At 40.7% G+C, this 26,834-nt stretch overlaps 1 protein-coding gene across 5 annotated transcripts in view; it reads left to right on the top strand.

The window, feature by feature from the left end:
* wdr7 (WD repeat domain 7) overlaps positions 1–26,834 on the top strand; it is a 104,524-nt gene that overhangs the window by 71,132 nt on the left and 6,558 nt on the right. For all 5 annotated transcript variants that reach the window (XM_085168478.1, XM_085168481.1, XM_085168479.1 and 2 more), the window contains 5 exons: positions 7,436–7,622; positions 16,907–17,024; positions 17,137–17,286; positions 17,667–17,749; positions 18,115–18,214. In XM_085168478.1, the coding sequence (XP_085024604.1) occupies positions 7,436–7,622; positions 16,907–17,024; positions 17,137–17,286; positions 17,667–17,749; positions 18,115–18,214 (638 nt within the window). The remainder of the gene's footprint in view (positions 1–7,435; positions 7,623–16,906; positions 17,025–17,136; positions 17,287–17,666; positions 17,750–18,114; positions 18,215–26,834) is intronic.

The raw sequence follows: 26,834 nt of genomic DNA, 5'->3' as shown, positions 1-26,834 counted from the left end.
ACTACAACGGCAGGGAATCAAATCCCGCAGTGCCAGACGTGTTCCGCTGCTGAAGCCAGTGCATGTCCAGGCCCGTCTGAAGTTTGCCAGAGAGCACATGGATGATACAGCAGAGGATTGGGAGAATGTCATGTGGTCAGATGAAACCAAAGTAGAACTTTTTGGTATAAACTCAACTCGTCGTGTTTGGAGGAAGAAGAATACTGAGTTGCATCCCAAGAACACCATACCTACTGTGAAGCATGGGGGTGGAAACATCATGCTATGGGGCTGTTTTTCTGCCAAGGGGACAGGACGACTGATCCGTGTTAAGGACAGAATGAATGGGGCCAAGTATCGTGAGATTTTGAGCCAAAACCTCCTTCCATCAGTGAGAACTTTGAAGATGAAACGAGGCTGGGTCTTCCAACATGACAATGATCCAAAACACACCGCCCGGGCAACAAAGGAGTGGCTCCGTAAGAAGCATTTGAAAGTCCTGGAGTGGCCTAGCCAGTCTCCAGACCTCAACCCCATAGAAAATCTGTGGCGGGAGTTGAAAGTCCGTGTTGCTCGGCGACAGCCCCAAAACATCACTGCTCTTGAGAAGATCTGCATGGAGGAATGGGCCAAAATACCAGCTACTGTGTGTGCAAACCTGGTAAAGACCTATAGTAAACGTTTGACCTCTGTTATTGCCAACAAAGGTTATGTTACAAAGTATTCAGTTGTATTTTTGTTATTGACCAAATACTTATTTTCCACCCTGATTTACGAATAAATTCTTTACAAATCCTACCATGTGAATTCATGGATTTTTTTTTCACATTCTGTCTCTCACAGTTGAAGTGTACCTCTGGTGCAAATTACTGACCTCTGTCATCATTTTAAGTGGGGGAACTTGCACAATCGGTGGCTGACTAAATACTTTTTTGCCCCACTATATGTACAAGTGTCGGTAATTAGTACAAAAGTACAAGTACAAAACATGTACTGTGCTTCATAAACGAGTAAGAAATGTAGTACATAACAATAACCTACAGCACACCAGAAAAATAGATTCGGACTACCTTTTAGGCTCAGGTGCAGTGACACGGCTTTAACAAGAAGAAAAGTCAGTCATTCACCACCATCTTTCTCTTCTTCTTGCGCACTAAAACCACCAAAGTCCTCTTCTCCAGTGTCGGAAACGAACAGGCTCAGGATGGCTTCGTCATCCACTCTCCGCTTCTCTCCTTTGTTGTCACTTTCAAAACCAAACAAATCCTCGTTGTCAGTGTCAGAGTCGAACACCCTCTGAAGGGCCGTGGCGGTGTCCTCCTCTCCATCATGCAGCAGTCCAGCCCTTCGAAATCCGTTGGTGATCGTGGATGTTTTCACACTTTTCCACGCTGTCAGAATCCACTGGTGGAGTTGGGCATAACTTGCTTTTCGCAAGTTTATCACCGCTCATCATCCACGGCTCCCCGCTGAACGCGTAGCACTACTTTGAAGTTTGTTTTTCGTGCTACTTCGTATGGCACTTCGTTGCCTGGCAGACGGACATGTGACCAACATACCACTCTTGAACCCCGATCCTTCCGCCAGGCAACGTAGTGCCGGAGAACAGCGGAACAAACAAAACAAATCCTCTTACGATATCACAAAAATCATGGACAATCCTTAGAAAAGCCGCACCTGACTAAAAGCCGCAGGGTTCAAAGCTTGTGCAAAAAGTAGCGGCTTATAGCCCGACAATTACGGTAATCTAATCTAATCTAATTTATTTGGTTAAATTTGCAGCCCAAAATTCTTCAAATGGACCACCAAGATGTGCACATTTTGTTTAGTTTGATAGGTAAAGAGAAATCTTAAAAACCTTTGGATGGATATGGCTGTGGTGCTTATAGGTTTTACATTTTTAAGTTTGTGTAAATTCTGCAGAAAATCTCTAGTCCTGGCAGGTGTCACCATAGCAGGTGTGTTGTGTCCTAATGCTTTATGATACTAACCTGTAGAGACTCTCAGGACTGTGTGTTTTCAGCTTTCAGAAGTCTGTAACGGTTTCTTTTTTTTTCTTTTTTTTGCCCATTTCTGCGCTACTGAATTTGCTTGTGTTAGAGTTTTGGTTGCTGCTGTGTTGGGTTCTTGGAGCCAGAAGTGACTGTATAGTACAGTACCTACTAATTAATAAGGGACAAACAAATAAAAACAAACTCTTGATTGTGCCACATACAAGCCCATAGTTATTGTCAGGTAATTCCACTAAAATGCTCCAAAAGCCACCAATAGCACAGTTTTATTATTATTTTATGAGGTTTAATTGGTTCCCAACTTAAACCCAATCAAATTTTAAAAGCATCTAGCCAACTAAACTGAAGTAAAAAACATCCTAAAGACACCCCGTAAACATCCACAACTCCACAACTGACATAGTAGAAACTTCAGTGCAGGATTAGAGGTGAGTAGAGATGGCATTGATTTTCACCTGCCAAGCTTGACACCTTAAGGAGTTTGGTGTTGACTTCCACACACACTCGGCAAGCCCGGCCCTGTGCCACGCTGTGCCTGCAGCGCTGGACCTTGGTGGGCATCAAACCTGCACTAAGTAGAGGTGCTCTTCCGTCCCACTGCTCCCGTGCTCTGATTGGCTGCCTCTGGGGGAGGGGAGGGGGGCATCCGCCCGGTGACACAGCCTGTGCTCTCGCCGATAGGCTGTGGAGCGTGATGCTTCTTAGCTGGACCTGCACACAGCAGTCAGCTCACCTGTGTGGACACACACACGCACCAGAAACCTTAAATCCATGTCATGAGATGAAAACAACTCCAGATTTAATTGATTTCCTGGAGCCATACTTCACGACTGGAGATGCCGAAAAGCTATTAATTATAACTGCTCTTTTAAACAATCATCAGCATTACATGTAAATATGAATATGAACACATTGAAACTACTCCTTAAGATTTATTCTAGTTTCAGCCATGCTTATATGGAAAATGAGTTAATTAACAACCTGTGTGGCTAACGTTTGGTTTCTATTTTTTACTCTTTTTTTACACAACGCCCAAAACGGCGCTGATCAATTTTTAAGCCAATATACTTTTTTTTTTTTTTTTTTTTAGCAAAAACCTCCAGAGTTGAAAAATCAAGTATTATGTTCTCTATCAGCAAAATTTCCCATGAAGTTAGAAGTTGCGGACGCGGGAAGTGGTTTGCTAGGCCTTAAAGGTCTTAAAGTTTCTATTTTGACTTGAAAGTGGTGAAGGAACAATGTTCAAGATCAGATATAGTTGATACTAGTAGACTGTAATTAAATGGTGGAAGGGTGCGTGTGCACATATTCTCTTATGTTGGGTCATCTTATGGTCCTAATTAGCCTGGTTATGTATACACTGCAGCACAGTTTAGGACGTTTTTATGCTTTCTCTTCTTTCTCATAGGTTTTTGTTACTCCTACCTCCTCCTCCTTTTTACTACTCTTGTTCAGTTTGTTGTCCCCCCCCCCCCCCCCCCCCTTCCTCCCTCACGCTGTTATGAAATTGAAAGATGGATCGGTGTTGTTGGCGTACAGCGCAGTGTGTGATGAATGAGAGCTGTCCACCTAGAGAGTGGGAGGGTACAGTAGCCTGTAGTATAGATTGATGTTTTCATATGGCAGGGGTGGGGGTGGGTGGGTGGGGGGAATCGAGCTTAAGGATGGACGGATGGACCGATGATGACGGTGGGAAGGGGGAGGAATTATCCTGCTGTTGGGCAGGATAGGAGAAACAAACTGAACATCAGTGTGTTCAGTCTCTGGACAATAAAAAGCTCACAGTAAATGTCAAAATGCTCCGAGTCCCCTCTGAGGCCCACTCAAGCCTGATCCGTGGCATTTTCAAACATTCATGAGAGCTGATTGGAAATTGAGTTTTACTTTGTGTTGTAGGACATTTAACAGGAAGAAGCAGGTAACGGAAGGTAGAAATGTCTCTGCTGCTGTGAGTGGGATACAAGAAATAGAACAGTTTCTTCATCAACACTTGAGAAACAAACAGAAGGGGAGAAAATGTTGGAAACTTTCAAGCTCAAAGTTGTACATTTATGGGGGGAAAAAATCCTCAAACACTGGAAAATTTACAAGGAAGAAATTACATTAACAGCAGATAACTTGTGAAAAGTGATGAAGCCACATCGAGAATCAGGAGAGATCTCATCATTTGGTCGTTCGTTTGTTAAAATCCTTTCAGACGTTGGCAATAATACACAGAAAAAAATGGCATAATGCATGCCTGTCATATCCTGATGATCTGGATCTGCAGGCCAGTTATTACCAGATGTAGACGGGGTGAGACTGACTACAGGGTTATGCAATGTAATGATGGACATTACATTGCACTTCTCATGTAGGTGCACAGTGTCTCTACATGAGCTAAAACCTTCATTCTTTCTCTTTTTGTCTTGTTTTTCCTCTCCGTCTCTCTCAAGCACTCTGCAGCCAGTCTGATCCAGCTCTCATCCACTAACCAAGTCCCCAGCATTGATTTACCTTCACCTCGCATTTAAGCTCAAACAGAGGAAGAGAGGGAGAAGGGGCAGTTAGCAGATGGAGAAAAGAAAGCACAAAGCCTGTTAGCACTCGTTTCGGCCTGGTAAATTTTAGACGTCACCAATCTGTCACTATATCACACACTCTACTTCTCCCCCTCCGTCTTCCTTCCTTCCTTCTTCCCTCCTTCCTCCTCTTCCTCTAATCATCCTCTGTGTGTTAATGTGACATGTTTACTGCCCTAACTAACAGCTCATTACGGCCGACTGATGCTTTGTCAATAGCAATCGGTTCATTTGGGAGCCCGGTGCTGCCTTTAAACAAAGATGTCCGCTGTGAGAAATGAACCCTGAGTCAAAGCCTTCCCCTCGCTGGGAATGGGGGGAGGGGCTGTAAATTTGAATCTCGATCCGGCCAATTACAGTGCTGACTGTTAACGGCCGTCTTTAATTGTCTTGCGAGGAAATAAAAGTAAAATAATGAGGCTTCGAAGAGCAAATGTGGCTCTGTGGTCAGAGTGGGCTCTCTTAGGGTTTGTTATGCTCACACCCCACCCACATTTGCTGCTCACACTAATGAACTTTGACCTCATGACCTCTAAAGCCTATTTTGCATTAGGTGGAGAGAATTGGTCCCCTGGCTCACTGCTCTGATGGATTCACACTAAGAAAACCACTAAAGTTATAACATTTAGCCTGTTTGAGGACGATTAATGCTCATCTTTGTTTGGAAGCGTCCCTAAATCTCCCAGAAACATTTTTAAGGGGGGGCACACTATTGTCTTTCTAACTGTCATTAAAGATTATTTTCTATTTTCACTGATTTTGATTGAAATAAAACTGTCAATATGAGTAGAAAGTTGATACTGAACATTTATGTACACATGAATGTGTTTTTTAAAAAAAGCCAGAAACTCATGTATAATTGATTTCTGTGCGGCTGTTATTTGTAACGATCACAAAGTTGAGGTCAGAGGTCACGGAGCCCCATATTTCTGCTGATATTTATAGTCTGCAGTTTTTAAGCTTATTGATGCTTTTTATAAAAACATTGATAGATTTGAGTTCACGTCAGTGTTTGCTTACTTGCTGGGGGTTGAAAGTGCACCAACATACCTGATCTGCATGCTTGTTTTCACCAAGCGGAGATGGAATAAAGACGGAATAAAGGAGATGCTGCAGTTCCTTTGGTGACCACTTGAGGCTCCAAAAGTTAGGCGATCCCCATAGGCTCCAATGTTAAATTGACCACCTTTACAGCAGAAATAAACATATTTACAGCCTCATACAACAAATTGTTTTGTTTCCCCCATCATAACAATTACACAGAGGGGTGAATCTTTTTTAAAAGGCAACTTTTCTTATTTTCTTGAAGTTCTAAGTTTGTATTATTGCTGGCATATGCTGTCCAGTTAAATTGACTTCATTTCAATTAGTTAAAGTTACTAAACTAGACCTTTCATATTGTGTTTAGGGTGTTGGTGAATTGTATTGAAAGATTGAAATAGTTACCGTGTCACCTATTGGTCTTTAGACTTTCTCTCTTGTTTGTTTGTTTGTTTTTTTCGTAATTTTAATCCAATGTGACAACATTTGGACTTAAAAAGCAAGTCCTAAATTAACAGCTACTACCAACAACATTAAAGTTGGAGTGTTCCAGTTCAAAGTATAAAATTGAACTTTCCTTTCCAGTAAACAGTAAAGCTGACATTTGTGAGTCTGCCCATGAGTTATTCCAGGTATCATTTAGGTTTTTTTATGATTTATTTGATATTCTGGTGTGTTATTACTTTCATCTCACTCCCTCGTTCAAAGACCGTCACTTCTGGCTCCAAAAAACCAATGTGGTTGTGAAGCGAAAATTGGAGCCTTGAAAGTGCAGAGCTCACAAGCCAATATAAACCTTATTGTCTTAACTATACCAGCTAACAACATTAGCCAATGCTGTCAATGTCTGTAGATAGCTGCTATTCTTACACGGTTAACCTCTTGCCATATCTTTCATAGACCCATCCATAGGTTTTTGTGTGTCTAGATGTAAACCAATAAGGAAGGGGGTTTGCCATTTAAGGCAGGCTGATGATGAAATGCCAGGAGATCCTGGTGATGCGATTAGCCAAGTGCGTCTGGAGACCGGTGGACCTTTAGAGCCACCACCTAAAGTAAATCATCTGTTTTATATTGTATGTTTCTTCATTTTATGCCTATTTAGCTTTTGCATTTCAAGTGAAAACACACAAAGGGTCGTATTGATTTCTGAGACTGCAGCAGCGGCAGAAGAGAACAGACAAAAGACAGATTTTCAGCTTCACAGTAGATAAAATGAGAACTTAAATGCATGATACTCAAAAAAGAGGATGAAACAAATGAAACTCTTTTTGTTTGGTGTTATCTTTGGACCTCTGCCTGCAAAGATAGGTGGGTGAGACGAGCTAGGAAAGACAGACAGATGTGAGGTGGAGAGCACAGAGGGTGGTGGAAGGAGAGCGTTATTGAGGGGTGGGGTGGGGTGGGGGGTGGGGGATTCTTTTCAGGAGTCTTAATGGTCAGTCTGTCCCCACAGAGACTGGCTCAAATGTCAGGTCAGCTATGAAGTGACCTCCATCCCGCTTGCTGTCTTTATCCTCAGAGTGTGTGTCTGTCAGTGTGTGTGTTGGACTATTTTCACCCAAAACCTCACCAAAAATATCAGGACATATTTTGTCTTTATGAGAATGTTTTCCTTTCTTTTCTTTGTTTAAGATTGCGCCTGTGGTGCAGCTTGAGGCTGCTTTTCAGAGCTGATGGGATCCTGAAAGCTAATATTAATGTCCTTAAACTGACAAAAATTCCAGCATAAGAGGGTGACTGTGTGTATTCTTTAGTATTGTCTGATGCTGAACCCTCACAGGCTGATTTCAAACTCCTGCTGTTTTCTGATAAAACCCTCTGATTTGTTTCTCTCTGCAGGTAAGGCCCTGACCTTCCTGCTGCTGCAGCCCGCCAGCCCCAAGCTGCCTGCCCACAGCACCATCCGACGCACCGCCATCGATCTGATTGGTCGAGGCTTCACCGTGTGGGAGCCATACATGGATGTGTCGGCGGTGCTCATGGGACTGCTGGAGCTGTGCGCCGATGCCGAGAAGCAGCTCGCCAAGTGAGTCACGACGAGCCGCTTAAACAGAAATGAAGTTGCTGCCTTTTTAAAAAATGTTTCATCAGGCAGAAGATGCTGACAAGATAAATGTAAAAGAGTTTTAAGAGTTTCCTGCTCACTTTGCCTTCATCTTCATGGAAATCATCATGAGAGTCTAACTGCATGTATACTAGAGTCCTTAAAAGTGTCATAGTGTTGGTCTGTTGTGTTGGCATGAAGGCATCCTAAAGACACACTACTAAAAGATCAGGAGTCATGGTTTCATGCAGGCTGCAGTGGTTGTTGGGGTTTTCACCGACTCATTCTCCTGTAAGGGCAGACTGGTTGAAATGGACCCTCACTAACAAATAGTTTCTTTTTTTTACACTCAGTATTTTCACATTCACACCGATTTGACGGAGTTTCACATAATTAGGTAATTTTTTTAAATTAAAAATCTACTTTTGCATCTGGAAATTGAACGCTCTGCATTTATTAACTTTCTCTCCAGCAACTGAAAACAGACAATTTGTCTGTACTCACTTCCTGTTTGTTAATTTGTTTGTTAAATTGTATCCGTCCCTCTCAGATTCCAGAGTATATCCTATAGATACAAACATATGCATCCGCTCAAATACAGACACACACACACACACAAACGAACATTATATAGCCGCCACAGTGAGTTATGGAAGCCCGACTCTAATCTGATTTCAAGACATTATGATGATGTAACGATGTCTGCGTTGGCCTGACACGAGAGTCCACTGTCTCTGTGCACACATTTGTCTTTTTCTTCATTTTATTTAGCATTTTGTGCCCCACTTAAAGTGGCTCTTAAAAATTTCCATCTAGAAAAGTGAGCAGATTGCCCTGCAGTCTCTAGCTCCAGACAAGATTAACCCGTTAGACTTTAATCAGGTGAGAGACAAGATCATATGTTAACAAAGTACACAATATAAGCGCCAGAGTGTGGACTCTTGATTTCCCAGCTTAGATAACGCCTTTAAATATTTTTGGGAACTATTATGAGCAAACGGTAAAGACACTGACACTCCGACTTGCTGAGTTACAAGACTTTGTAAAACCACAGATGTCAGCAGAGCCGGTTTCACGTACTCGACCATCAACATTACTGGCAGCAGAGTCGAGGTCAGAGGTCGTGGCTGCCTTCATGCAGTTAAAGTGAGGTTGTGGTTTGAAGCAGCTTCTTTCACAAGCGAAGGTCAGGGGTCATGCAGAGAGGCTAATTCAGTCGCTTCTTCTTCATGTATGATACAAAGAGCGTGTGTGTGCGTGTGCGTCTTCTTCCCTGCTGAAATCTAACTGGCCAATATGAGTTGATCCTATTAAGTCTGAAACTCGAGCTGGCACAGTCTGGTTAAATGAGTATAGATATGTCTGCCGCTGTGTGTGTGTGTGTGCGTGTGTGTGTGTCCGTGTCCGTCCGTGTGTTCGTTCATTTTTGTTACCTCCCTGGGACCTCTCTCAGTATAAACACTGACCTTAGTCCTCATGGGGACCCAAACCAGGTCCTAATGAGGCGAAACATCGTTTCTGGAGTCCCGGTTAGGGTTTGTGTTGGGCTGTTCACAATAAATTGAAGTCAGTGAAGTATTCTAGCAAGGATAGCTGCAGAGTGGTGTGTCCGGAAGAGAACTGACACAATTCCATTTTAATGGAATACATTTTCGGTCAAATAGAAAGGGAAGATGCCTATAAGATCCACACAAGAATTAATGCAAAAAAATTTCGTTATAAGTTACAGTACAGTGAAAAAACATTGATACAGTAGATAAAGTTGAATATGCCAGTAGTGCACAAAATAGCAGTCAAAAATTTGCTTGACTCCAAGCAACTTAATCCTCACAGTGATTCCAGTCACACGAGGAGCGTCTCAGAAGCATCATTTTTAGTTTTTTCCCCCTTGCACAGTCTTTTATTTTGAAAATTTCCTGTGTTTGACGTGTGTCTCTTTTCACCTGCTCTGTCATTTTATATTTTTAGTAATTTTATATTTCAAGTAATTGCTGACAAGCTTATGCCCTGGTGAAGTGCTTGTCTATCCCTCCACAATTTAAATATTTACTACTTCTTTTGGAGCATTGGTCAGATTTTAACTGACACACATTGGTCACTTTAGGAGCTCTTTGCTCCAGGTTATTATGTGCTGAATGAGCTACCACCTCACTGATGTTGTTTTATCTTTTGTTCTTTTAATAAAAAATCTTCATGAACCTTTAAAACATATGATGCAACACAAGACAACAATAAAAAATGTATTAAAAAAACAGGCAGACATAATTGTTATAATCTTGTCTTTAAAAAAATAAATATTTTTTTTTTACAGAACCCCAAGTTTTATACATTTATTCCACCTTAAATCACACGTTTCTGCGAATATAATCACATCACATGGAGATGATGTCCAGTCAAAATGCATAATTTAAGTAATCCCTATAACGTGTATATGGATCTGCATAATATGCCAGTAACTAAATTCAGATTAATAAAAGGGAAATGTTAAATAAATTAATAAGAAATGAAAAATAAAGTTAAGGGTAACAGTCAGAAAAAATACTAAACTGGAAACTGAAAATAAATTTAAATAAAGGATCTTTGAACATTCAGTTTGAGAAAGATTATCTCAAGTCTCCTTATAGTAACAGCTGTCCCTATAATCCTTTGATAACCTTTTCAACATAGGCAAAATTTGTCTATATTATCTATCAACCTCTGGAATCACATTTGAGACTAAATTAAGGTATAGCAAAAATAAGCAGTAGCACTAATGAGAGCTTCAATTAAGCTATTATCATGTGGTGTGTGTTCAGGAGTCACATTATAGGAGAAGTGTTGCAGTATCAAATGTTCTTTTTTAGATACTTTAGTTTAGAGTCCTCAGCAACTTAGTGGTGAGCTTAAGTAAATACTAAAACTTAAAATACACACACACACACACACACACACACACACACACACACACACACACACACACACACACACACACACACACACACACACACACACACACACACAGTTCATGACCATGCATAATTAATAATGTGAAGTCTGCAGGTGTGTGGTGTTGCCTCCTGGTGTTGTTGAAGTAAACAGCACGAGGGCTGATCAATGAGACGCACAGTAATCACATCAGTACATTATAATACATACGGAGAGGATGCACGAACACACACACACACACACACACACACACACACACACACACACAGTCAGTATTCAGTATTCCTTCACTTGGGCAATTTTCTTTTCTGTGGACAGAGAAACAAGGAGTTGAATGCATTACTGGCTAAAAGAGAGCACACACGCTCACTCTTTCTTTCTCCGCTCTCTCTCTGAGGATGTATTTCCATGCAGCTGACTTGCAGTGAGGCTTTTTGTCCCTGATCCATCCAACCAGTTGTCAATACACTCCTTGCAGAGCTGTGTGTGTATGTGGGATAATCCCTTTTCAATAGGTAGAGATTTGAAAAAGCTCCCGGTGTGGAAGACTTGCACTTTATATTTTCAGACACACAAGCCAAAAAAAAAAAAAAAAAGAAAAGAAAGGGAAAGAAACTGCTTCAGCAGTCTCCACACAGTTTTCAAGGAATCCATTCTAAGAGGTAAAAGCTGCTTTCAGCAGACGCACACCTTTATATGCTCTGCCTGTCTGCTTACTGTCTGAATAAACACCTGAGTTACTTTTATGTGAAGGTCATCGGTGCCTCCTGACCCTACCAGGGTTATTATAGTTACTACTAACTAAAGCTAAGTGTTAAGACATATTTTACTTAACTTAAATAAAAAGTGTATTAATAATAATAATGATAACTAAACTATAAAAAATAACTGATAAAAATACACAGAAAATATTCAGGGTCATTTCATGAAAAATCAATCTGCGCCTTCCACCTGACCCATATAGAATCAGCATTTTTTTTCTCTCTCGTTTATTTATGTATTTATTCTGTGTGTTTACCTCTGTGCATCTAACCAGAAAGTTCCACTGTGGTCGAATCTATTTCACAAGGGAGACCTGGCCAAGGTAGCAGCCACACAAATTCTTAATATATTAAAAATACAACACAAAGTACAAGACATACAACATGGTATAAAACACTAGTGCTTTCTCCAGGAAACGCTAACACATTCCTTATTCCGTATAATTTCATATCCAAAGTCTGTGGTGAAGCTACTAGAGTAGCTTTGCATGATTAATGGGTCGTAATAATCCATATTCCCTTTAGACTCACTGGCCACCACTTCATTAGGCACACCTTCCCAGTACCAGGTTGGACCCTGCTGCTTTAATTCTTTGTGACAATGATTTAGCAAGGTGCTGGAAACATTCCTCACAGACTTTGCTAAATGTTGACATGACAGTATCACATTGAACTCATTGTCATGTTCAATAAACCCAAATATTTCAGCTTTGTGTCACTGCGCTGAAAGCAGAAGATGGATACAGTGTGGTTATAAAGGGGTGGACAGGATGAGTGACAATGCACAGGCAGAATAAAGCAGGATGGATCAATGCTTTCTTGTAGTTTACACCAAAGCCTGACCATCCAAATGTTGCGGCAGAAACTGAAACTTGTCAGGCCAGTCAACGTTTTTCTAATTTTCTGTTGTCCTGTGTTGGCGAGCCTATGCAAACTGTAGCCTCAGTTTCCTGTTCTTAGCTGGCATGGGGGACACTCGGTGTGGTCTTCTGCTGTTGTCTTCTTCTTTAAGGTTCAGTGTTTTCTGCATATCTTTTTTTCTAATGAGTGCTTATTTGGTAACTACTCTCTGAGAGACAGAGAGAGAGAGTGTTTTACCCAGGTGGTCAGTCATAGCTAGCCTACAAAATCATAAAGAATTCAGTGGTAACCAATTAATGTAATGAAACAAAGAGAAGCATGTCTGACTGAAAATGGAGTAGGTTGTGTGCATATAATCACAGGCTGAAAGGTAGCTTCTACAAGTAGTTTTTATTCCTTAAGTCAAAACCACTTTGAGATTTCTACCATGATCAGCAATATGTACATTAGAGAGAAAAGCTTGGCATCTTTCCATACCCCCAAATAGTTTTATGCTAAAATTGTGTGGCTTGTTACAAACAGGATTTGACTGCAAGCTTTTTCTGCAGTATCTATTCTTGTGGCCCATGCACTATTGTATGGGTATCCCGATTAAAGCTTTTTCCACAGTGATTGTTGGATCTTTAAATTCTGTTCTCATTTGCACTATCTATAAGATCACTCTGAATTTAAGCCCGCTTTCGTACTACATATCTACAGAGATATCACATTTATATAGAAAGTTTTCTAAAACTTTGAGGGTGTTTGAATCTCCTCCCTGTCTCCATCCAATCAGAGACCACCACAGGGATAAATGCATGTTTTCAATGTGTTTGTCTTGCAGGGATAAATACATCTTTTTACACTGTATTTTGTCTGTCTTCAGGTTTTGAACGATTGCGTTTGTCATGCAGGGGTAAATGAATGCTTTGGCTATCTGTGTGTCATGCAGAGATAAGTACATGTTATTGTCACCATGGATGTCCACTCATGAACCCTAAAGGAAAAACAAAAATCTGGAAACTGCAGGTCACCATTACTGATCAGTTTTAATCTGTGGGTGTGTTTGTGTAAATTCCACCCAGACCTGAGATAAGGCTGTCAGTAACTCAGAAATTAAAATTAACCACTGAAAAAGCCAGTGTCTGCTGTAAAGATTGCATCAAAAGGTTGCCCTACTCTCCACCTCTCCACCATGCTCTCTGCAGTCTGTGGATACATTTGCAGTCAGTAAACCATGCCTTTAAGCAGCTGAGAAAACCAGTTAGTCCATTTAGACCAACACAGTGATGCATGACCAGCCAATGTCAGAGTTTATGTGAACAGGTCAGCACACGCCAGCTAACCCTCCACAGATTGGACACCGCCAAGCTTTTAAGCATCCATCTTGTATTTTTTTTTTTTTTTTGGTCTAAAAATCTTTAAATCTATAAAAACTGTTACCTTTAGATTAAGCTGTTTAAAAAAAAAATGATACGTTTAATAAATTGAACTTTAGTTCTTTCCATTTAATTGAATTGTTTGCTGCCATTTATTCATTTTATCAATATTTTTTTGTTCTTGATGTTTATGAAAAACTATGAATGATGACCAAAACATAACTCAAAACACTCCTTGTAGAACAGAAGAGACAGAGTGTTGACATGGCAAATGGCCTGGTTCTTATGTAGGGCTTTTCTGCTCTGCCTTCTCTACCTTTATACAACGTGCCTGATTCAACCATTCACACACCCATTCTTACAAGCACTTTTTTCTATGTTTTGTCTACATAAATGCTTTCTAACATTCTGTCTAACAGCTTGGAGTTAGTATGTTGCCCAAGGATATTTGGCATGGAGACTGGAGCTGCCAGCAGATTAGTAGATGACCTGCTCGACATCCTGAGCTGATCAACATATTCACAAAAATTCCCTCCAGCATACTTACTCAGTTATTACGGTAAACAAAGTAAACAAATCACCACCCCGGGATTATATAGTGTCTTGAATCTGCATTCGTTTTAACTGTCGCCAAGGGGTGACACAAAAAGACTTCTGGTCTGGTACAAATCTGCTAAAATTACTCTCTGCCCAAACCTCTGTAAAATGTTTCCTACCTAATTTATGGGCTCAGTCGCTCAATTTTAGGTGATATTAAATAAAAAATATGAAATTCATTTTGTAACTGTCACTATACAGGATATGCTTAGCCAATCAGCTTGAAGCTCGCGCATCACTCCTCAAACCTGGTTTAAAAACAGCAAGATGGCAAGAATGAAAACACTGGTGGCTACATCCATCTTTTGTACTGTCTATAGCGAGTCCTGTGGTCGGACCAAATGACTCTGAGAACTTCCACATGTTCAACCTTACTTGTTAAGAACTGCAGAACGTTTAGAATAAATGCAACAAGGGTTGCTCCTGAAAATTTAAAGGAATAATTTTGAATATAGCTGGGTGGTTGTTAATAAATCTGGACAGTTCAAAGTTAAACTCCAGTCACCCAACCCCAGTAAAAAGTAGGGTCATCAGTCTATATAGAAAAGGTCAAATGTGCATTAACTAGAGGCACATCTTACAATTCAGAAACTTTCCAGTAAATCAGTCTGTAAACAGTCCAGTTACCCCATCTGCAACTCAGTGAGAAAGCCAATCAGTAAGCCAGTGAGTCCCTGGAAGTCACTCAGCCATATACACACAGCGCTGGCTTCTTGCAGCGTGGATTCTGGTCATGTGACTGGAGTTATTCACTCCTCCCTCGCACACAAAAATCAATACTTCCAGTCCTCGCTCTGTGTGTGTGACTTGGTATCGACTGGATAATGTCAGCGTGATATTGGCTGTGAATGCAGTCATGTTGCCAGCTTCTCTCTCTCTCACACACACAGTAAGCCCTGAGTGTGTGTTTCATGTCAGCACTGAAAGTTCATCACAGTCAAATCCTTTCTATCTGGACTCATTAATCCATTTCAGTACAACAGTACAACCACTTTAATGCTGAATTTTTGTTTTTATTTCATGGACAGTTGCTGGCTGCTAGTTTGGATGATGAAACACTCTTAAAATAGACCCATTTTAATATTTTATTTTATTTATTAATATTTTCTTGGGTTTAGTTTTGTTTCATGACTCTGTGTCTCTCTCTGTCTCCTGTGACTCTAATGGTAACCCAGATTATTTCATTACATGTGCTAAACGCTGGTTATTAACCTCAGCCGGTCTTGGCACAATTGGCCCTTTGCACTCCTGCTGCCTTATATCAACACTGTGACTGTTTCCAATTACAGCCACCTCTCTGAATGAAATTAAACATTTCAATATTGCTGATATATTGCCGATATATTACCGGTATTAATTACGAGATCTGCGGCTGTGATGTGTAATCAGAGGAGATGAATCGTGCAACTCGCCCAGCCGTCCACCCATCACTCCCTCCCTTGCTCTCTCGCTCTCTCTCTCTCTCTCTCTCTCTCTCTCCATTTGTTAACAAGGTGGCCTCACTCGCCCTCGTAGTCTTTTTTTCTCTTACAATCATACACATACACTCTCTGAGGGGTGTCTCTGTGTGTGTGTGTATGTATGTGTGTCTAATTCCTGTTGCATTGTGGGAGTCCATTATGCTGTCGCCTGGTGAATGGCTCCTATTGACTTGGCCTTGACATTATAAGCTGCTGGCTAATCTCTTCACTCCATATATTTGTAAAACTCAATCTCGCCGTTGCTTTTCTCAGATTTGTCTTGTTTTCTTCCTCTCGCCTAAAGTGGCTGATTGAAATGTCTAAGTCCCCCTTTAGATTTGTAAAATCTCTAAGAGATAAGCCTTGCATGGTTTTCTTATTGTCAACAAATCCCAGCACAAGCACATAAAACCATAATGAGTATGTCCTGGGTTTAAATTTGGTGCTATGGCTTTCAGTGTTTTTAAGGCCTCATAACTTCATAATTACCAAAGATGGAAGATTCAATTTTCAGTGCTGGGAAACACACTTTGGCTCTGTTTAAAAACTGAAACCAAATCAATTTTACATTCATTCAAAGTGTCACAATTTACAGGCAAAAAAATTGCCTTCCATAGCCATCTTCCCGCATCAATGTACTGCGATATGTTGTAGTATCAACAGCAAAAATCCCCTAATCTATTGTCTATGAAGAATAAGAGGAACATAAACAAGTATTGGCAACCCAGATTGTTGTTTTCACTTTGGTAGATGGTTTGTTTAAAATGTGTATATCCAAACAAGTATGCGAGTGAGTGATGGCAGTGGCTTGGTGAAATCGGTCCCAAATAAGGCCTTGCACCAAAAACCTCCTTGTGATCGCTTTTGTTATCAGATTTCTGCAGTTGCCTGTAGTTTGGATGGAAGTTGCCAGCTTGTCTGCAAAAACTTGCCATCTACTCTCCAAGCATAAAACTGTAAAGTTATAGTTGCACCTTTTATGTGTTGGCTGCAGTAAGACATTTTGACCAGTTTCCCCTTGTGACTGGCAGCAACCTCCTGCAACCACTCACCAACCAATCAGGGAATACAAACCTTTCCCTAGCAACCAAGGGTTGCCGGGGTTTGCTGCAGACCGCTGCAGGGTTTTGAGTTGGAACTTTGCTAGTCAAGACTTGTAATGCTTTGAAGCTGTTGAAACTCTGTTGTTACTGTTGTTTTGCATTAGTATTTTTTGCATTAATTCTGTCTCTGTTAGTATTTTGTGTTTTTTAAACAGTAATTTCAAACATCTGAATGATACATTTTACTCCCTCGCTCTACAGTGTCACCATGGGTTTGCCCCTCAACCCTCCAGCAGATTCGGCCCGTTCAGCCCGCCACGCCCTCTCTCTTATTGCCACCGCCCGGCCGCCTGCCTTCATCACCACCATTGCAAAAGAGGTGTGTTTTCAGACTTCTTTACCAGTTGCTGAAACCAAAGCCATCTTATTAGGTACTCACCAACTGTTTTCCCTCTCCAGCTCTTATAAATATAAGTGTTATATCTTTTCAGGTTCATCGGCACAACGCTGCTCAGGCGAACTCTCAGTCACAGCAGAACATTCACACGACCACTCTGGCCAGAGCCAAGACAGAGATCCTGCGAGTGATCGACATCCTGATTGAGAAGATGCCTGGAGACGTCGTGGATCTTCTGGTTGAAGTAATTCGAACTATATTTGAGATCGATGAAAGATAACGTTCTCAGAAATCTCAGCAAATGACACAAGCATAATATAATTCAATTAAGTATTTGACTTTACCAAAATAAAAAAGGAGCTCTTTTTACCCTTAGACAACTATTGTTATTAATGACGCCAGTGAAAACTAGCATCATCCAAAACAGAAAAGACCTGGATGTGCTGAATCAGAAGCTGCTGGCTAGTCAACCCCATGACTCAGGGTTGGATTTATAAACCAAACTAAAGGAGAGTCAGAGAAGATGATCTGTTCAGACCCTGGCAATAAAAAGTGTTTAATACATGGAAACAAGCTACATAGGTTAGCTTCAACTGCAATAAAAACTGTTCTCCTGATCCTTAGGTGATGGATATCATCATGTACTGTATTGAAGGTTCTCTGGTGAAGAAGAAAGGACTGCAGGAATGTTTCCCTGCTATTTGCAAGTAAGTTTGTCATCAGGTTCAACCCCAAGTAATATCTTCAAACTGGGAGGGGCTGGGAAAGGCGAGCTGGGCCCTGACTGCTCTGTCTGCGCCTGTTTCGGACATCAGCCTCAGTGCTGGTGGATTAACCAGATCAGTCTATATGCAAGAATGTATTCATACATTAAGGTGTGTCAGCCTCAGTGTGCTATTAGTGTTTCCGTTTGTTTGTTTACATAAAAATGAACCTTGAGGCGGGGGTGGGGGTGAGCCCCCAGAATTGGACTAGAGGAAGAAAATGGATGAATGAAATCTTCCTTCATCGCTAAACATCTTCCCTTATACAGTGTTAAATGTTCATGTGTGTTTGCCGTCCACCTTTTTAGGTTCTACATGGTTGGTTACTGCGACCGCAGTCACCGCATCGCTGTCGGAGCTCGCCAAGGTTCAGTGGCCCTCTACGATGTCCGTACAGGGAAATGTCAGGTACATCAAAAAACCTAAACTGATCAGCTCAGCAGCTGTTTGATTACACCAGATGAAGTTGGTTTTTACTCTGGACCCCAGCTTTACCCATCCTTTCTTCCACCGCCTCCTTAACACAGATCATCTTCTTTTTCATTCATTTTCCCACTCGCATCCATCCATTCACCCCACTTTGTATTAATCCACCCCTGCATGTAGCCTTCACGGCCTACGTTAAGGCGTTCAACAGATTTCCAACCATAATTATGACTGCACGTGGAAAACCAGCTCTCTCCACAGATAGGTCTTTAGTACAGAGTGCAAGAGGCAAAGAGAGATTTCATGATTAGAAAACCAAAAGGTTAATGTCTGGTATACAAAGTCCTTGAAGCAAGGGAAGGCGAGAAGGTAACCAAAAATCATATATATTAACTAAACTCTAAGACATCTCAAAACTTCAGCACCATCATGTTTTCATCCTTTTATAATTAGAAAACACATGTGAGCAGGTAAACTGAGTGTTCAGTTTTTGTCTTTGGCTTTTGCACGCACTGATGTCATTATTTGGCCATATTTAATCCATCTGAAACAGCAGATATGACAGAAAATTAAGCATAATAGATGCCTTTAATCTGTTTGCTCAATATGTTGGAAATTTTCCATCTGTTTGCAAACAGGATGCTTTAGCTCAAACTGGAGGAAATGAGGAGGAGCAGAAACAGTAGGTTTAAATGAGAGAGGAGGAGATAAGGAGGAGAGGAGTTTCATTTTTTCACCCCTCAGTAATTGATTAATGATGAAGCAATGACTCTCTTAATCATGTTTGTGTCTCGCTCGTGTGTGTGAGCTGCTGGTCTCCATGTTTGTGTGTATTTCTTGTATGAGCGGGTGTGTGTTGATAATTTGCTGTGTATTGATTTGCAGTAACCTGAGCAGTCTACTCTGGTGGAGGGGGTCATTTATATCTGATAACAGCACGGGCCTTTTCACCCAACATCTCGTTTGATTGTGAGCAAGTTTGTGTGTGTGTGTGTGTGTGCGTGTGTGTGTGTGTGAGACAGGAGACACTTTGTGTGTGTTATTTGCAGTAATTAACTTTTAATAGATAATGGCTTTGTGGGAAGTGTGTGTCTCTCTGCTGGAACCATTACAGGTGTTTTATTTCAGGTGCAACATAAAGCTATTATCTTTATTAACACACTTACAGAAACCTCTATCAAGTGATGGGTAATTAATTCAGCCAGAAAAGAACAATGTTTAAAGCTCACTATTTCTTAAATGGTCTTCCCACAGCTGTAATTAAAACCTGTACAGCAAGGCTTCTAGCTGCAGCAATGTTCCAGGCACCTAATATTAGTCGATTAAACAGTAGAGGAGTCTAAAAGTGAGCAAACACTCAGAAAACGGTTAAAATTAAGCGCAGGCTAATGGATGAGGTTAAACATTGGCCAGACAAATACTTTGCCTGTATTTAGGAGTCTTTTAAAAAACAGAATTAGCGTTTATAAATAACCAGCTCTTGCGTGTAACCAGTGGTTTGCACTTTGTTGTAAACCCTCTTTATTTACATACTTGAGAACCTCCCATGATTCAGTAGCTTGGGAAGCCACCTTCTCTGTATGACTTCAGTCTCTCACATCATGGGGGAATGATTTTGACCAACTTATCTTTACAACATTGCTTCAGTGCATTTAGGTTTGCAGGCATTGGTTTATGCACAATCCTAAGTAGAATATTTTGGTCTGTGGGGGAGTTCATGGATGACTCAATGACTGTAAGGTTACCCTTGTCCTGTAGCTGCAAAGCAAACCCAAATCAGCACCCCTCCACCACCACCATGGGTGGCTATAGCTCAGGCAGTAGAGCAGGTCATCTACTGATCGGAAGGTTGGTAGGTAGGTTTGATTCCTGGCTTCCCCTAGTCTGCATGCTAAATATCCTTGGGCAAGATACTAACGCCAAATTGCTCTCCGATGTATCCATCGGAGTATGAATGTGTGTATTAGTTAGAAAGCACTAAGAAAATGTTCTTGTGTGAATGGGTGTGAATGTGTGAATGCACAAGTTGTGTAAAGCGCTTTGAGTGCTCGGAAGAGTAGGAAAGCGCTATATAAGAACCAGTCCATTTACCACCATCGCTGATACGTTGTTTGGTTTTCTCCAAACGTGGTGGTGCTGCGCATTATGCTTGAACATGGTAAATGGCCTGTATTTGTATAGCGCTTTTACTTAGTCCCTAAGGACCCCAAATCGCTTTACACATTCAGTCATCCATCCATTCACACACAAAGAATCTAAAGTGTAGTTCAGAAAACTTTGGTTTTGTATTATTCTGCAGTCAAAGAGTTGCAACAAAAAAATATTTTCCTCAGAAGTGAAAGAGGTTTTCTCTGCTCGATGATGTAAGTGACACGCTGCACTGCAAATTAAATGATTTTTTTCCTCAAAAAAATCGTTGTTGTACTTGCGTCTGAACAAACCACAAACCAAAGTGGTGATGTTAAAGAAGAGGGGCGATCGTGGCAGATTAATTAAATTAAAATTAAATGATTTTAATTACATCAAATTAAACACTGGTGCTGGCAAGCTACCAGTCATCCGCCCTGGGGCGCACCGACAGAGGCGAGGCTGCCGGACACTGGCGCCACCGGGCCCTCTGACCACCACCAGTAGGCAACGGGTCAAGTGTCTTGCCCAAGGACACAACGACCGAGACTGTCGGAGCCAGGGCTCGAACCAGCAACCTTCCGATTACAAGACGAACTGCCACGATCTCCCCTCTTCTTCAACATCGCCACTTTGGTTTCGTCTGTCTAAGGGACATTGTTCCAGAAGTCTTGTGGTTTGTTCAGATGCAAGTACAACAACAATGATTTTTTTGAGGAAAAAAATCATTTAATTTGCAGTGCAGCGTGTCACTTACATCACCGAGCAGAGAAAACCTCTTTCACTTCTGAGGAAAAATATTTTTTGTTGCAACTCTTTGACTGCAGAATAATACAAAACCGAAGTTTTCTGAACTACACTTTAGATTGTTTCACCAGACTCAGTTTAGAAAATCATGCACTCATAATAGTCAGCTTGCCAATGTCCATCCATCCATTCTCTTCCTCTTATCCTTATCGGGGTTGCAGGGGGGCTGTTCCAAGTTACACAAGTAAATTGCTGTGTACTCAAAAGGGGAATTCAGAAACTGTGTGTTGCATCACCTCCAAGAATGTCAGCTGTCAGTTTGTATTCATGACAACTTAAAATAATCATCCCAATAGAGGCCAGCTTTGTCCTCCATGGGGATACATTTTCTTCTTCTTTTTTTTTAATCTTAAAAATTTAACGCAGCAGCAGAAAGTTGTCAGATCTCCTTAGAGACTTCTGAATAAATGACATCTCCTTGGAAAAATGGGAACATCTCGATTTCCAAGAATTTTGGAGGAGCTAAATTGTTTGACTTGTTTTAGTGTATCTAAAACAAAGTGAGAAGGAGAGAAAGGAGAGACGACCTCTCTGAAATAGTGGAGGAGGCGAGAAATGAAGACCAGATGAAAAGCAAAGACGGAGAGTAGAAGGAGATGAGAGGCAGTTTTTGTTCATAATCCATCTTTGCGGGTGTGTGTGTGTCCAACCGTAGCTAGCTAGTCCCCGCATGACCATCTGCCATGGCTTTGATCAGCCTCCGTGAACAGCCCTTTGTCAGCAGCGTGTGTGTGTGTGTGTCTCCAGCTGCTTGCTTCTTTAACAGACTCTACTCAGTCTACTAATTGAACACAAAGAAACAATCTGAGTGATTTCGTACCTCTTTCTGCATCTGTTTCTCTCTAACAGCTGAAACCTGCAGCTGAAGGTGGCAGTGTAGCCAAAATTAACCTGAAGAATCGTCTCCCGCAATGCATGACATGATGAATTAATGTAAACTGTGTCCCTATTCTGGTGGTAATTGGGCTACTGTGATACCTACACCATGTTCAGCTGCTATTTGCTGTTTAAAACACTCTATGAGGAACATGTTTTTAACTGCAGATGTTCCTGGAAACTAAATGCTAAAGTTATAAATGAGGGAAAAAATGAGTCTAAAAGTAAGAAGACGTACTCTGGTCATATAAATAGTGTCTGTGTATTCAAGTGCTATTTGAAAGTATTAATCTAGTTCTTTGATAACCATATTGCATTTTAAATGGACGAGGATTTGGGTAGAAGCCTCAGTTAGATGTCAGTTTAATCTCACAGCCAATAAACAGCCACTCCTCTTATAATTCAAAGTACTGTTTCTACCTTTAAATTGTTACGCTGTTCAACTTTAGTTAAAAATTTGAAAGATTTTAATTTCTGATGTCAACTAGCGAGAACAGTAACAGCTTCTAGTCTACCAGTCACACACACCCTTGCTTTTCTAGCTGTACTTATTGTTGACAGGAGGAAGTTGGTCTTATTCCCGTAGCTGTCTTGGTCCTGGGTTGTTTTTTTGTGTTGAGTTTTTTGTCCACTTTTTGTCCACACATAACAACTTCTCACTATTATATTTCCCATCTGATGATAACATACGGGGTACTGCCCGTCCAACACCCCCCCCCCCCAAAAAAAAAACCTCTCCTATTGGCTGACGTAATACTTGTTCAGCAAGGGGGCGGGATTTACAAGCTGTCAGTCTTTGTCAGAGAAGATGGAAGAATAAAATGGGGTGAAGCACCCATGTGATGCACACGCGCACATACACACACAGCCGAGCCCCAGGCGTCAGGTGTATTGGAGTACAGAGTGCTGTAAATGGTTTCAGTGTGCTTCACTGCGCTCTGATAGGCTGATTGATTTGGTAGGCAGTCCACTGTGAGAGAGACGCACACACACACAGATCATAATATATATGGAAGCATCAATGTTTAATCCATGTTATACAGTTTGTTTTCTACATTATTCTTTATTTCACCTTCTCGGTGTGAGGATCTGAGGAAGACAAAATAATATTTAAATGAAGTGACTAAAACTAACAGTAACTGTGAACCAAAGCGTGATGATCGCTGCTATGAGCAAGGAGGAAGGATGTCAGGCAGAGGAGCTAGTTCATGCATCCACACTGAGGAAAAACAAAGATAACTCCTCAGTTTCTGACTTTTAGAGGACATCTGAACAAAATAGCAGCTGCACATCAGATGAAACTGTCCCCACATAGCAACGTCAGAATCCTCTGTTTATTGTCAGGATCTCAAAAATTGTCTAAAAAAAACAAGAAAAACACCTGAATATAAGTAACTAACTCTCTTGTGTGTCTAAACCTAAATTTGTTCTGTTTTCTAAGCAAAAGAGCTGGGAGACTGTGTAGTTGATTGATGGAGCTGATGGAGAAGAGCCCAAAACTTCAGTTTCTCTAATGCCCACCTGAAGCTCCAGACTTTAATTTTCAAATGTCCAACTTTACAGCAGAAATTAACAAAAAACTCCACGAGGGGTAGAATTTGTGTCTGCTTGACTTTACATCTGCAAATTTGAATCACTGAATTAGATATTTTGGAGCATTTTACCATTCTACTACATTCCCAGGTTGTCTTCTCTTGTTTTCATTGTGTGTTCTCCCATCACCTCACATTATCAGCTAGGGCTGTGCGATATGATCAAAATCACATATCCCGATATAAGACATTTATCGTCCCGGCAACAATATATATCACGAAAATTTTACATTTTCTGTACATTCTGTGAATCTCAGGCAACTCGACTCATCTTCACTGGCTATGCTGGTATTCTCTGTGCCTGCATCCACGTGGTGACTGTAAGCGCCATTTATAGTTACTTCATGTTTTTATTTGAGGTCATTTGTTTGATGCATATTCTGAAATTTGATGTATTGTATTTTGTTATCATTTCAGTTTATGTTGAAAAACCTTAACAGGATCTTTAGCTTTATTGTAAAAGGTTTATGTGGAAAATAAACAAGTGGACGTGGAGCCGCACGCTGGGTTTACCGTCGTTGTTGCTAACAACAACGCATAAAAACAGTCGCTAGTCCGTCTGTAGTGTGGTTATTTAAACATAAAAGAAAGAGAGAACTTTAAGAAATTAATATAGCCACTACAGTGACCATCAAAACGATGAAAAAATATTGCCATTAACAGTTTATTTTGCAACACCACGAAACAAATGTGCGTAATATGAAATGATAGATGCTTTCACATCATCCGATATATATATATTGTTATATCGAACAGCTCTATTACCAGCAGTTTTAAAATCATGTATCACTTCTATGCTGATGACACTACGTCTCTTTTAAATCTCACGAATTGGATAAGTAAGTTGTTTTAAAATTTCAAATCAATGTCATTTTTACTTGTATAGCACCAAATCACAACAGCAGTCGCCTCAAGTCACTTTACATTGTAATGCCATTTTAAAATCTTGGTTCGTTCTTTTATGCCCTCACGGGGTGAGGCCCCCAACCTGCACTATGGAAATAATCCATTCATGTGGCCAGGTTCTCAGACAGGGGCTTTTTTGTGATTCCACTGGAAACTAAAGATGATTGGGTCTTCCAAACCTCAAAACTTCCAAAACTATGGACATCTTACCACTATCTTTTCACAACCTTGACTCCATGGTTGTCCTGTTCTTTGACCTCATCCTTGTCTGAACAGATTCATTTTAAACCCCCAGTTTAAAACAAATCTGTTCAGACAAGCAATTGTGGTAGTGCCTGTGTTTTGTGTTTTCCTGGGCATTGGCTGTTTTTGTTTATTTACCTTTGTAAAAGCAGGTTGTGACTCTTCTTTGTCTCGAAAAGCACTTTGAAGACATAGTTTACTTTTTGGTTTTGGATTAACATGACTGGGCATTTTGACTTAGAGCAACTGGATGTAGTTGTCATATTTCCCTCTCAGTGGCTTCAGTATCCTTTAGTTAGGGCTGATGATTGTTTGCAGACAAACCGCATTTACTCTGTTTTTGATCATTTTCCCTTTAAGGTGAGTAGTGACAGGAAATGAGATTTGGGATCTCTCCTAAGAGACAGAAAAATGGAGGAGAAAAGTAGAGATGAAGACAGACACTGAATGAGGGGAGGAGAGGGATGAAGGAAATAAAAATAATTCTGCTTTTTTCCCAGACAACACTGCTGGAATCTAATAGAGTTTGCCCTTTAAAGGGGAAAAAAAGGAGGGAGAGAACGAATTAAAAAGATGAGATTTTCATTTCATTGTGTTATTATTTTTTTTAAGCTTTAATCGCCACACACTGGTTATTATTTCAGAGTCTGGGTGCCTGAGGCGACGCGTCTTAATCTCATCTGGAGGTGAGAGTTTGTAATCCCAGTCGCAAGCAAAGGCAGGCGGGTGGGGGGGATGATTTCTTTTATTGCGTTACACACCCTGCATCTGGTGGGACAGTTTATTGTGTTACACGCAGCAGTATATTTTGTCCCCAGAGTTCTGGAGGCGAATGGCAGCATCTGTCGGACCAGAAGCTGCCACCCATCTGATGGAATTATCTCTGCCAAAGCGAACACGTGCTGTCGATGCAGAGTTTTTCTAAAACGCCTCAATGAAATTTCAACAAGGGCCAAAATTTGTTTTTCATTCAGGCTTCATCACAGAGCAGAGTTTATTGAACTGAACTTCCAGCCATCAGAAAGAGGAACTGTCTGGGAAATCGGGGCATGCTCTCATTTTAGCGGCTTTAAGTGATGATAGTGAGTGATGTGCTGCTGCCTGATAAAACACTGTGATACTGTAAAGTGGTATTTTGTTCTGGTCTGTTGTCAGTGTTATAAAACCAACAAAAATGGCTTCCCATCATCACAGCAACAAACAGAGCAACAAGCTCTCATCAGAAGAGGTTTGGACATGTCAGAACTGTGCTTTTTATAGATGACTGTTTAAAGTGTAAAGTAGACAAATGTGGGGAATCAAAACCACAAACGTATTAATAAATAAGTAATAAAAGAGGTCTTTCTTTACCTGTTTGGTTGATAGGTTGCCTGCCTAATTGATTGGCTGTTTAGCTACATGCCTGCCTACTTGTTTGGGTGGTTGCTTACGCACCTGGCTAGCTGGTTGACTGGTTACCCACCTTGTTGTTTCGTTGCATGCCTGCTTGATTGCCTGCTTGCTTGGTTCCTGGTTTGGTTGCCTTCCTATTTGTTTTATTGAATTCAAGAATTATTGGCTTAGTTTAGTTATCCACCTGGTTGGTTGGTTGCCTGGCTGGTTGTCCTCCTGGGTGGTTAGTTGATTGCCTACCTGTTTCTATTTTGGTTGGTTACCAGATGTATTGGTTGATTCGGATGCCTGTCTAATTGATTTGAGTGGTTTGTTTTTCTTAGATATTAATTCATAAAACATGACAAAGATTGAATAATTTTATTTTCTTGTGAATTTACATTCAAGTTTTCTTGTATTTAGTTACTTTACACTTTCCCCTAATTTATTTTTGTTTTAAATGTTTAACCAGTTGATGGAAAGTTAATCCCATAGCACAGTTTGAATTAGACCACCTCATTTGTCTTCTGAGTAATACTGAGTACTTGTGGTAAATGTTAAAGAGTAAATATTTTAACAGGCTGATTGCTGCATGTTGACACCATCAACACACAGTTTATGACTCCTGGAGTTTTAAATGAACTTTGCATAAGTTTTTCATTTAACAGTTACTGGTAGAA

The sequence above is a fragment of the Neolamprologus multifasciatus genome, chromosome 7, assembly GCF_963576455.1.
Source record: "Neolamprologus multifasciatus chromosome 7, fNeoMul1.2, whole genome shotgun sequence".
Classification (NCBI taxonomy): domain Eukaryota; kingdom Metazoa; phylum Chordata; class Actinopteri; order Cichliformes; family Cichlidae; genus Neolamprologus; species Neolamprologus multifasciatus.
Note: the sequence above shows the minus strand (reverse complement) of the source record. Positions and strands in the feature narration are given on the sequence as shown.